The following is a 13,142-nucleotide window of genomic DNA, read 5'->3' as shown; positions in this document are numbered from 1 at the left end:
TACAAATTCATCTACATATGGATTTCCACTTTTTAAAAAAAGATTTTATTAGAGAGAAATCACGAGTGGGGATGGAGGGGCCACATGAGAGACAGAAGCTGACTCCCCGCTGAGCAGAGAGCCTGATGCAGGGCTCCGTCCCAGGACCCTGAGGTCATGACCTGAGCCAAAGGCAGACACTAAACCAACTGAGCCACCCAGGTGCCCCTGGATTATGACTTTTTATACAGGACTTCAACTCTTAAAAACAAAACAAAACAAAAGCCTTTTTGGAAAGATATACTATGATCATGGATTAGAGGAATCAGTATTATTAAGATGTCCATACTTTTTTTTTTTTTTAAAGATTTTATTTATTTATTTGACAGAGAGAGACACAGCGAGAGAGGGAACACAAGCAGGGGGAGAGGGAGAGGGAGAAGCAGGCTTCCCGCGGAGCAGGGAGCCCAATGCGGGGCTCGATCCCAGGACTCTGGGATCATGACCTGAGCCGAAGGCAGACGCTTAACGACTGAGCCACCCAGGCGCCCCAAGATGTCCATACTTCTAAACAATCGACAGATTCAGTATCATCTCTATGTAAATACCAATGGCATTTTTCACAGAACTAGAAGAATCCTAAAATTTGTATGGAACCACACAAGACTCCAAATGGCCAAAACCATCTTGAGAAGAACAAAGCTGGACGTATCACGCTCCCTGATTCCAAACTATAATACAAAGCAATAATAACAATATGGTACTGGCACAAAAACAGATTAATGAAACAAAATAGGGAGCCCACAATCAAATAATCTTTAACAAAGATGGCAAGAACAAAGCAGGAAAAGACAGTCTCTTAAAGGGGCACCTGGGTGGCTCAGTCGGTTAAGCGTCTGACTCGGTTTCAGCTCAGCTCATGAGCTCAGGGTCACGGGATAGAGCCACAGTCGGGCTCTGTGCTTAGCGCGGAGTCTACTTCAGATTCTCTCTCCCTCCCTCTCAGTCTCTCTCTTTCCCAAATCAATAAATAAATCTTAAAAGAAAGTCTCTTCAATAAATGGTGCTGGGAAAACTAGACAGCTACATGGAAAAGAAGAAAACTAGGCCACTTCTTACACCATATATAAAAATAAAGTCAAGGGCTCAGATCATGATTCCAGGGTCCTGGGATCGAGCCCTACATCGGGCTCCCTGCTCAGTGGGGAACCTGCTGCTCCCCCTGCTTGTGCTTTCTCTCTCTGGCAAATAAATAAAATCTTTCAAAATAAATAAAAATAAAATCAAAGTGGACTGAAGACTTGAATGTGAGAACTGAAACCATAAAACTAGAAGAAAATACAGGGTAGTTAGTTCTCATACACTGGTCTGAGTACCTGCCCTCAGGCAATTGCGGGCAACAAAAGCAAAAACGGACTATATCAGACTAAAAGCTTTTACACAACAAAGGAAACCAACAAAACAAAAAGGCAACCTACTGAAAGAGAGAAGATATTTACAAATCAGGTATCTGATAAAAAAAAAATACTGAAATTATATAACGAACTCATTCAACAACACGAAACAAACAACCCAATCTGAATAAAAAATGGACAGAGGACCTGAATAGACATTGTTCCAAAGGAGAAATACAGATGGCCAACAGACACATGAAAAGATGCTCAACATCCCTCATCAGGGAAATGCAAATCAAAACTACAATGAGCTATCACCTTCACACCAGTCAGCATGCCTAGTATCAAAAAAACAAATTCCAAGTGTTGGTCAGGATGTGGAGGAAAGGCAACCCTCGTGCACTGCTGGGGAGGAATGCAAACTGGTGCAGCCACTGTGGAAATAGCATGGAGGTCCCTCAAAAAATGGAAAATACCATATGATCCAGTAATTCCACTACTGGGGTTATCAAAGAACACAAAACCACTAATTAAAAATATGTGCACCCCGGGGCACCTGGGTTGCTCAGTCGTTAAGCATCTGTCTTTGGCTCAGGTCATGATCCCAGGGTCCTGGGACCCAGCCCCGCATCGGGCTCCCTGCTCGGCGGGGAGTCTGTTTCTCCCTCTCCCGCTCCCGCTCCCCCTGCTTGTGTTCTCTCTCGCTGCGTCTCTGTCAAATAAATAAAATCTTAAAAAAGTGTGCATCCCTATGATCACTGCAGCATTATTTATAATTTGCTAAGATACGGAAGCAACCTAAGTATCCATCAATAGATGAATGGATAAAGAAGATGTGGTATACTTCGTGCTTTGCAGTTTTCGTTTTGTCTTTAACAAACTGAAGGTCTGTGGCAACTCTGCACCAAGCAAGTCTATTGGCACCATTTTCCTAACAGTATTTGCTCCTTTTGTGTCTCCTATTTTGGCAATTCTCATAGGTCAGACTTTGTCATTGTATTTGTTATGGTGATCTGTGATCTTTGAGGTTACTATTGTAATGGTTTTGGGGTGCCGTGAATAAGTCCTATACATGACGGCAAACTTAATAAATGTGTGTGTTCTCATTGCTCCACCGAGTAGGCATTTTCTCCCCTCCTCGGCCTCCCTATTTCCTGAGACACAACTCTGAAATTAGAGGCCACTGTAGGATTATTCACTGGCCTAAGTGTTCAAGTGAAGGGAAGAGTCACAGGTTTCTCACTTAATTCAAAGGGTAGAAATAACGAAGCTTGGTGAGGAAGGCAGGTTAAAAGCCAAGATGAGCCAAAAACTATGCCTGTTGTGCCACGAGCCAAGTTGTGAATGCAAGAAGTTCTTGAAGGAAAGTAATAAAACTACTACTCCAGTAAATACGGGAGTGATAACAAAGTGAAACAGCCTTATTGCTGATATGCAGAGAGTCTGAGTGATTTGGATAGAAGATTAAACCAACCACACCATTCCCTTACGCCAGTTAAAGCTGAATCCAGAGCAAGACCCTAACTCTCTTCAATTCCATGAAGGCTGAGAGAAGTGAGGAAGCTGCCGAAGAGAAGGAAGAGGTTGGTTTGTTCCTGAGGTTTAAGGAAAGAGGTTATCTCCATATGTCAAAGTGCAAGATGAAGCAGCAGGTGCTGATGGAGAAGCTGACAGTTCTCCAGAAAATCTAGCTAAAATAATTAGTGAAGGTGGCTACACAACAGATTTTCAGTGTAGATGAAACCGCCATCAGTTTGGAAGAAGATGGAAGAAGAAGATGCCAGCTAGGACTTCCATAGCTAGACAGGAGAAGTCAGTGCCTGACTTCAAAGCCTCAAAGGATAGGCTGACTCTCTTGTTAGGGGCTAAGACAGCTGGTGATTTTGGAGACCAATGCTCACTTACCATTCGGAAAATCCTAGGTCCCTTCAGGATTATGCTAAATCTACTCTTCCTCTGCTCTGTAAATAGAAAAAACAAAGCCTGGATGACAGCACGTCTGTTTACATGATGGTTTACTGAATATTTTAAGCCACTTTTTTTTTTTTAAGATTTTATTTATTTATTTGAGAGAGAGAATGAGAGAGAGAGAGCGAGAGGGGGGAGGATCAGAGGAAGCAGCAGACTCCCCGCTGAGCAGGGAGCCCGATGTGGGACTAAGCCACTTTTGAGACGTACTGCTCAAAGGAAAAAAAAAGATTCTTTTCAAAATATGACTGCTCACAGACAATGAACCTGGTCACCCAGAGCTCTGATGGAGATGTACAGTGAGATTAAGGTTTTCAATTCTGCTAACACAGCCTTCATTCTGCAGGCCATGGATCAAGGAGTCATTTCAAATTTCAAGTCTTAATATTTAAGAAATACATTTTGTAAGGCTGTAGCTGCCACAGACAGTGATTCCTCTGATGGACGTGGGCAAAGTCAACTGAAAACCTTCTGGAAAGGATTCACCATCCTGAATGCCATTAAGAACATGTGTGATTCATGGGAGAAACTGATTCCCACCCATATGGATGACTTTGAGGGGTTTAAGACTTCAGAGGAGAAAGTAACTATAAGAGGGTAGAAACAGCAAAAGAACTGGAATCAGAAGTGGACCCTGAAGATGGAACTGAACTGCTGCAACCCCATGACAAAACTTGAACAGGTAAGTTGCTGCTACTTAGGGATGAACAAAGCAAGTGGTTTTTTGACGTGGAATCTACTCCCGGTGAAGCTGCTGCGAAGATTGTTGAAATGTCAACAAAGGATTTAGAATATTACACCAACTTAGTTGACAAAACAATGGCAGGGTTTGAAAGAATGGACTCCTAATTTTGAAGTAAGTTCTACTGTGGGTAAAATGCTATCAAGCAGCATCACATGCTACAGAGAAATCGTTTGTGAAAGGAAGAGTCCATCGGTGTAGCAAACTGACGTCACTGTCTTTTTTTTTTTTTTAAGATTTTATTTATTTATTTGACAGAGAGAGACACAGCGAGAGAGGGAACACAAGCAGGGGGAGTGGAAGAGGGAGAAGCAGGCTCCCCACTGAGCAGGGAGCCCGATGCGGGGCTCGATCCCAGGACCCCGGGATCATGACCTGAGCCGAAGGCAGACGCTTAACGGCTGAGCCACCCAGTTGCCGTCATTTTCTTATTTAAAGAAATAGCCACAGCCACCCTGACCTTCAGCCACCAGCACCCTGATCAGTCAGCAGCCATCACACAAATCCCTCCACCAACAGAAGAGTAACAAGTCACTGAAAGCTCAGATAGTATTTTACTTATCAATGAAGTATTTTTTATTTAAAAGTCAGTACAGTTCATCCTTGAACCACATAGGTTTGAACTGCACAGGTCCACTTAGATGAAGATGATTTTGATCCATACAGTACTATTAAGTGTATTTTCCTTATGATTTCCTTAATGTTCTCTTTAATTTATTGTAAGAATACAGTAACATCATATAACCTACAAAGTAGGTGTTAATTGACCATTTTATGTTATCACTAAGGCTCTGGTCAACAGTAGGCTATTAGTTAAATTTAGGGGGGAGTTGGGGCACCTGGGTGGCTTAGTGGGTTAAGCATCTGCCTTCGGCTTAGGTCATGATCTCAGGGTCCTGGGATCGAGCCCCCCATCAGGATCTCTGCTCAGCGGGGAGTCTGCTTCTCCCTCTCCCCCTGCTCACGCATGCACACTCTCTCTCTCAAATAAAATCTTTAAAGTTTAAGGGGAATCAAAAGTTACACAAATTTCCAGCTGCACAGGGGGTGGAATCCCTAATCCCCGAGTCGTTAAGGGTCAACCATACATTGCTTTTTTAGACATAATGCCACAGCACTCTTAATAGACTACAGTAGAATGCAAACACAATATACTGGGAAACCAAAAAATTCATTTGACTTGTTACAATATCTGCTTCACTGCGATGGTTTGGAACCGAATCCACAGTATCTGAGGTATGCCTGTAGAACACACACAGTGGAATATTACTCAGCCATTAGAAAGAATGAAATCCTGCCATCTGCAACAACAAGGATAGACCTAGAGGGTATTAGGCTAGGTGAAATAAGAGAGAGAAAAACACTGTATGATCTCATTTACATGTGAAATCCAAAACAAAAAACTGAGCTCACAGATCCAGAGAACATCTGCTGGTTGCCCGACAGGAGGGGTGGGGGGATGGGCAAAATAGCGGAAGGGGATTAAAAGGTACAAACCTCCAGTTACGAAATAAATAAGACATTTTGTTTGGAAACAAAATGTACAGCACAGGGAATATAGTTAATAATACGTAATACTATGTATTGTGTGGTGACAGAGGGCAGCTAGATTTATCATGGAAAACACTTCATTGGGGCTCCTGGGTGGCTCATTTGTTAAGCGTCTGCCTTCGGTTCAGGTCATAATCCCAGGGTCCTGGGATCGAGCCCCTGCATGGAGGCCCCTGGTGGGGCTCCCTGGTCAGCAGGAAGTCTGCTGTTCCCTCCCCCCTCATGCTCCCCCTCATGTTCTCTCAAATAAATAAAATCTTAAAAAAAAAAAAAAAAAAAAAAAAGCAGTCATTTGCATATCCCCTTTCAGCTGTGGCTCGAAGAGCAGGCCAACTAGATGCTCGGTGAGCGGGACATGTGTACCCGTGTGTGGTCCTGACAGGGCCCACCACGCGGCCGCCACTGTGGCTCCACCTTCCAGAGCTAGTGACTACAGAACTGCTCCTCAGCTCACCTCATGCACACTGGCCTGGCCCTCTAGGCAACGATGACACAATTCTGCTTCTAAGAGAGAGTAGCCAATGTTATTAAAAAGCTCTAAAAGCAAAACAAAACCACTTTTTTCCTTGAATGTGATCAGTTGACGGGTTCATCCGAGTAATATCCTCTTATTCAGATGCAGGGAGATCAGTGGGTACCAAACCCACCCACTGCGGTGACATTATCTGGGTACCAAAATGCCATCAAATCTGAGCTATGGAAGTAATCGGGACACAACCGAATTTTAACACTTGTCTCTAAGTAAGACAGTATTTTTGTAATAAAATTTAACATGTAATGTTTGGATTCCTTTAATTTTGGTTCCAATCTGTTTGGACTTACAACTTGGAACTGAGTAGAAAGAGCACACTTTGTTTATATTCCGAGTTAACTGATCCAGCAAGTTTTAACATAAACATAAATGGGACATATGTCCCCTTTAGAGAAACTACAGTTTAAATATTAAAAAGGCTGGAGTGTCCTGCCTCTTATCACTGAGTTGTCCCCTCGGGACTCAGAAATGAGGTCCACCAGTCATAAAGTACAAGGTGACTTACACACAGTCCCTTATCTGAAGAACTAAACTCTGTTTTCCTTCCAGTAGGAAGATACAAATCAAAGGAAGCTATCTTTTCTAAGAATTCTTTTCTAAGAATGACGAACTTTCTGAAGCCCTAAAAACACAGTATTGTTTGCTAATTATCTTTCATATTCATATTCAGGGGTCATCCAAATTTTTCTGTAAAAAGCCAGCGAGTAAACACGTGAGGCTTTGCGGCTACACTGTCTCTGCTGTTAACGGGTCAGCACTGTGGCTTGGGGGGCAGAAAGAGCCGAGGGCAACACGTAAACGCACACAGCCGACTTCCAGGAACGCTGCACTGACAAAAGCAGGCGTACAGACATGAGTTTGCCAGTGTCTGCTCTAGTCTACCCCATCTTCCCAGGTTGCCCGCAGACTACTTGCAAGGATTCAGAAGCCATCCTTTCTACTCTGCCAGTCTAGACTCTGCCCAGCGCCATACCTGAAAATGCCCAGGCCTTTCACCCGTCTTCCTGGGTACCTAGCATGAGCCAGGCATTATTCCTGGCACTTGGGATGGGTCCATCAGTGAGCAAAGCAAACAACAATCGCTGTTCTCCTGGAACTTCTATTCAGGTGTGACATTTATAGAGCAGCTTAGATTAGGCATGTTCAAAGTATTTTATCTCACTTCACTCTCAATAAGGCCAATGGTATTTTATACTTATTTCAATGAGGAGAGGTCAGGTTCGTTGCCTTAATATCTCCAGCTGGTTAAGTGGCAGAACCTGCCTGACCCTAAAGCCCACACACTTTCTATCCCACGCTGGATCTACTCTGCTGTTTTCCATATTAAATCCAGAATCCCGATTCCATTATCTGACTCCATCCTCCCAGTCCAACCTTGTTTCAAGAAATCTGCTCCTTTTCATTGTATATCCTCTGGAGAAATACTCCACCAATACAGAGCCAAGAACCAGTTCAGGACCCCCAACCCTCCCATGTTAGATCCCTGCCTGCAGTGCTTGCCCCTCTTTCCAAATTCCACCCAAAAGGCAAGGCCCACCCTTCCCAAGCAGTTCTCTTAACTTTGATTGTACTGATGGTCTTGTCTCTCCCTGGGAATAGAGTTCAAAGGCAGAACATGTCCTAAGGACTCGGCATAACGCTTAATCTGGTGATATTCATTATAAAAACATACTAGTGCATATTCTTAGCTTAGTAATAAGACACCAAAATGGAAGTAATTCAAAATCTCCACGTTGCAGAGACACTGACGCAAACAGCAAGTGGTCACTGTGTGCTATTCCAGGTAAGGTGAAGGAAGTTTGAATCTGATTCGACGGAAAGATAAACTCTGAAAACACTGGGGGCTTTGGGGTGGTTTTTTTAAATAGCAAATCTCTAATATCAGGGGACCACCATTACCCTTTCTGGCCCACAGGCCATGAAATCCTGGACAATGGACTAAATACCATTAGTTGCAAATGCACAAAGATTTATCATCTACTATGAGCAGGTGCTGAAATCCGGCTCTGTGCACTTGGGCCAACTAGCCCCTCCATGCCTCCATTTCCTTATTATTAAACTGGGATTAAAAATAGCTACTCTCATAGCATTACAGGATTACAAATAATATATCAGTACTTGACATCATATAAACAGTATCTCTCTCAGTGAGCATTAGTTAAGATGAAACATTTCAAATGACATTTTATCATAATTTTAGCTATGTTTAATGATAAAGGTCTTCTGTCATGTATTTCAAAATAAATTAATGACAAGACAACTGTAAGGGAAGCCTAAGCATGAGAGTGAATGCCACGCGCACTGACCACCCCCCCTCTGCGGGGGAATGAACACAACGTCAGCGGACGAGGACTCTTAGCTCAAGTGCCAAACCACAGCTGCTCTGACTTGGATGCACGCGTCCAAGCTCCTCCTGGCATTAATCCCGGACAAGTCGTGTGAATCCACAAACCAAAAATCTCAAGTGAGAACTTCAAAGAATACCTGTGTTTTTGCAAGCATTTTTCTTTTAATTAACAAAAGAGACTGAAACGATCAAATTCAAAGGAACTATGGGACTCGAAAAGTTCCAGTTTCTAAGGTGCAGAATCAACACATACTGGAAAAATTCAATGACATTCAAAAAATGTAAGATTAATTCTTTTCACTGAGTTCCTCTCTTTGCATAACAGAGAGAGTGGCGCACCTGTTTCAGGGATTCCGTGGCCTGTCAATGGGAAAAAGAAAAAAGTACATGATCAGAGAGAATGAGAAACAGCATTACTGCACGAGAGGAATTCTATAAATTTAATGTATCCTTAGGTTAATAAACATATTTAAACTACTAATGGCAAATGTCTACAGTATTTCAATGAATAGGGATCCTTTTTGAAAAGAAGAGTTTAAGGCTTCTAATATATCCTTCAAGTTCTTGCTGTGTTCGCTGTCCCCTTTATAATGGTTTTTCTAGTTCTTGTTTGAAAAGAAAAACATGCCATGACCTATCAGTCTCCCTTCTTCCTCAATGTTATTACCTTAAAAAAAATACTTCACAGGTGCTATTTTCTTTTTAAAGATGTTATTTATTTATGTGATAGAGAGCCAGAGAGAGAGCACAAGTAGGGGGAGCGGCAGGGAGAGGGAGGGGGAGGGGGAGAAGCAGGCTCCCAAGTGAGCAAGGAGCCCGATGCGGGGCTCGATCCCAGGATCCTGGGATCATGACCTGAGCCGAAGGCAGATGCTCAACCGACTGAGCCACCCAGGCGCCCCTACAGGTGCTACTTTAAATCTTCAATGCCCAGGGCTATGAACTAGTTGGAAAAACATCCATCCCTTAGCCTTCTTGGATTAGATCATTCAAAGGTAAGAGTACCCACTAATTAAAAATAAAATCATTATATTTTCCCTAAGTAGTGATTTTATAGAAAAAATTTAAAAACTGTTAAAGGTTTTATCATCTCTAATTCTTGGATTACAAATTTAATTCTAGTAATAGCTTATTTTTTTTAATTTGAGGGATGGGTAGTTTAGAAGATACAGGCAACAAAAGATATTATGAATATTGGCTATTAAAGGAGCATGCATTCAGCAACAGAAGAGATTTTTACCAAAACGTTTTTCTTTTAAAATTACTAAGAAAAATTAAAAATCGAGTTAATGTGTTGAGAAGCTACCATCTGAACAAAGCTAATGAGTCCACTGGGAGGCCAGAGTAAAAGCCGCCTCAGACACAGATTGTGTGGAAGGCCTTCAGAGCGGAGGCTCCGGAGTCAGGCTGTTGGGTTCATAGCCTCGTTTCCCCACCTTGAAACAGTGTACTACCTGGGCAAGTAACTAAGCACCTCTGTTTTCTCACCGGAAAGATGGAAAAGATGAAAGGAGGAATACCATGCAATGATTCTTTCATTTTTAAGGAGAAGAAACTTATGAATACCTTTAAAAAGCTTAAAATGTGTTATCGGTGGTCACCTTCCTAAAAGTTTACTTTCTTTTACGTTCTTTTTTTTTTTTTAAGATTTTATTTATTTATTTGACACAGAGAGAGAGAGATAGCTAGAGAGGGAACACAAGCAGGGGGAGTGGGAGAGGGAGAAGCAGGCTTCCCGCTGAGCAGGGAGCCCGATGCGGGCTCGATCCCAGGACCCTGGGATCATGACCTGAGCCGAAGGCAGACGCTTAATGACTGAGCCACCCAGGTGCCCCTTTCATGTTCTCAGTCAGTTGAGCTTCCAACTCTTGATTTCTGCTCAGGTCATGATCTTAGGGTTGTGAGATCAAGCCCTGCATCAAGTTCTGTGCTGGACATGGAGCCTGCTTAAGATTCTCTCCCTCTGCCCTGCCCCTGCTCTTAAAAAAAAAAAAAGTTGAGCTGATATTGGACTGTTTTCTTTAAAAACACATACTCAGAGAGTGAAAAGAAATGACTGCTACTGGGTGCCTGGGTGGCTCAGTTGGTTAAGCGACTGCCTTCGGCTCAGGTCATGATCCTGGAGTCCCGGGATCGAGTCCCGGATCAGGCTCCCTGCTCAGCAAGGAGTCTGCTTCTCCCTCTAACCCTCCCCCCTCTCATGTGCTCTTTCGCTCTCTCATTCAGTCTCTCAAATAAATAAATAAAATCTTAAAAAAAAAAAAGAAATGGCTGCTACTGAAAACTATTATTTTACTATCTCAAAGTCATTTAAGACATTTTCCCCCATACAAAAGATATCCCCATGTAGAATACGGGAATGAAAAACAAAACTGTATAATATGAAATTAGCATCACACATGTCAACTGTTTCACTGAGCAAAGCACAGTCCACAGAAGTCTATCAAGGACCACGATTTAACTTGGGGATTTCCCCGATGCTATGTTCTGGCTCCCAGATGATCCCAAATGGGCAGTTATAAGGTGTCGTACTTTCAATACAGTACCTTAGCAAGATCTTCTTTTAACTTGTTGTACTGCACCACATCAAAATGCTGTTTCTTTGATTTCTTATGGAAGAAGTGAAGAAACTGCCTACTCTTAACAGCTGAGTAAGTATAATCCTAAAAGGAAAAAAAAAAAAGAACATGTTTTAAATGAACATAATGTCCCTGCAAGAAAGACACTTGCCTAGCAACACTAAAGCAAAAGCAGGCAGATGAGTAAAATATTTGCAGTGGCCAGCAGAGCAAGCAGAAGGCAAAACAAGGAAAACATTTCATCTTGCGTGAGACCAGCTGCTGCTTTCAAAAGCAAGCAAGCTGGGAAGAGAAATCACGCGTATTCTTGATAGAAAGGAGCAAAAGAAAACTGTTTTGGCACAATAATCATGCAATGAAGCTAAAGTTACTGAGTGCTTTTGCAATACATATTCAATTTTATTTATAAAGACCCAGAACAAAATTTGATGTGTTTATCTCCATGGAGAAATTTATGAGCTGTACTATTTATTTCCCTATAGAGGTTTTAGTTTTTCTGTGCTGTATATAAATCTATATCTTCGTGAAAAACAATAGCTAAATTTATCAGCTTATCAAAATCCAGAGAGCAATTCAGTAAATAAAAAAGGCTTTATTGCTCATTACTTCAGTTGGATAAGGAATTATTTGCAAAACATGTTCCAACTTCCCATTTTCCTAACAAACTACTTACCTGTCGAGTGACGATAAAGTATGCAAAAAAGACCATGGAATTTGTAAATGTGATGAAGTATGTCACTGGTTCCATAATATCCCAGGAGTACACCCACCAAGTGAGCCAGGCCAGTGCCCCGCCCTGAACAGATAGCAGTGCTAACCCGGTCCACAGAAGTCCGCTGATTTTGGCTTCTGAGCGAGTTTCGATGCCAGCTTTTATCTGAGGGGCAAAAACAGCCTGGTTCAGCTTACAGGCTACCAATTCATGGGGAAAGAAAAGAAAGAACAAAAGTAAAATAACACCTATCTGCATTATTTTAACGAGGTCTGATTTAGGGACAAGTTATGAAACAGACACATTCCCGAGTGATCACTAATTTCCAAATCAGTTCATTAAATGAGTCATAGAAATTATAAAGGTAATACCTGCTTGTGGGGGAAATAAATTAAATAGTATAGAAAGCTATACAATGAAAAACTCAAGAGGCTGTCCTCTGAAACCTAAAATTACGTGCCTATTTTCTTTGCCCCAGCAACTGTACTTCTAGGAATGCGCCCCATAGGTATTCTTGCTCACACGCGGTTCATTGCAGATTCTCCAGAGTAAAAGACTGACACTTGTGCATGTATCTACCAAGCTCTTACGCAGCAGCAGTGAGGACACCACGTACCAACGTGGAGATCTTTCCAGGACACGTGGTTGGTGAAAAAAGGGAAGAATAGTACGTAATGGTGTATGCCCTTTTCGGAAGAGGGGAACAAAATAATCTATTTGTACTTGTGTGTACACAGATGAAGAAAATCTAACGTGATCCATGGGTGTGAGGATATGGTAGGAGGAGGAAAAGTTTCCATCGGCACCTTTCCAGATTTTCAAGTCTTAAAGCGAGTCGGTATATCACCAATTTTTTAAAAAGCAAAAAAAGAAAAAAAAAATGTGGATACACAATCCAACAAATAAAATTTAAAAGTCCCTCGCTCGGGCGCCTGGGTGGCTCAGTTGGTTAAGTGACTGCCTTCGGCTCAGGTCATGATCCTGGAGTCCCTGGATCGAGTCCCGCATCGGGCTCCCTGCTCGGCAGGGAGTCTGCTTCTCCCTCTGACCCTCCCCCCTCTCATGTGCTCTCTCTCATTCTCTCTCTCTCAAACAAATAAATAAAATCTTTTAAAAAAATTAAAAAAAATAAAAAAATAAAAGTCCCTCACTCTACCATCTTCTAAGTATCCTCAGAGGATACTATTAAAAGTTTCTTTTATTTCCAGAAACTTCCTATTCAGATACAAAGATACGTAGAAGACACCCATTCGTTTTTAAAAGTCACAAATGGGTTCAGAGGTTTAGAAGATGTCATTTTTTCCCCTTAAATTAAAACAAACATGGGGCGCCTGGGTG

General features: G+C 42.1%; 1 protein-coding gene across 1 annotated transcript in view; it reads right to left on the bottom strand.

Annotated features, from left to right (window-relative positions):
- Nucleotides 1–8,651: 8,651 nt before the first annotated feature.
- The window catches only part of MCUB (mitochondrial calcium uniporter dominant negative subunit beta), an 89,969-nt gene continuing 85,478 nt past the window's right edge, over nucleotides 8,652–13,142 (bottom strand). The window contains 4 exon segments of the mRNA XM_054508775.2: nucleotides 8,652–8,834; nucleotides 8,836–8,873; nucleotides 11,060–11,176; nucleotides 11,766–11,969. Coding sequence (XP_054364750.1) covers nucleotides 8,801–8,834; nucleotides 8,836–8,873; nucleotides 11,060–11,176; nucleotides 11,766–11,969 — 393 coding nt within the window. The 3' untranslated portion in view covers nucleotides 8,652–8,800.

This window comes from Mirounga angustirostris, unplaced genomic scaffold (assembly GCF_029215605.1).
Source record: "Mirounga angustirostris isolate CCGP_5_RB_7025 unplaced genomic scaffold, mMirAng1.0.hap1 SCAF_2, whole genome shotgun sequence".
Classification (NCBI taxonomy): domain Eukaryota; kingdom Metazoa; phylum Chordata; class Mammalia; order Carnivora; family Phocidae; genus Mirounga; species Mirounga angustirostris.
This window is presented reverse-complemented; position numbering and strand designations above follow the sequence as displayed.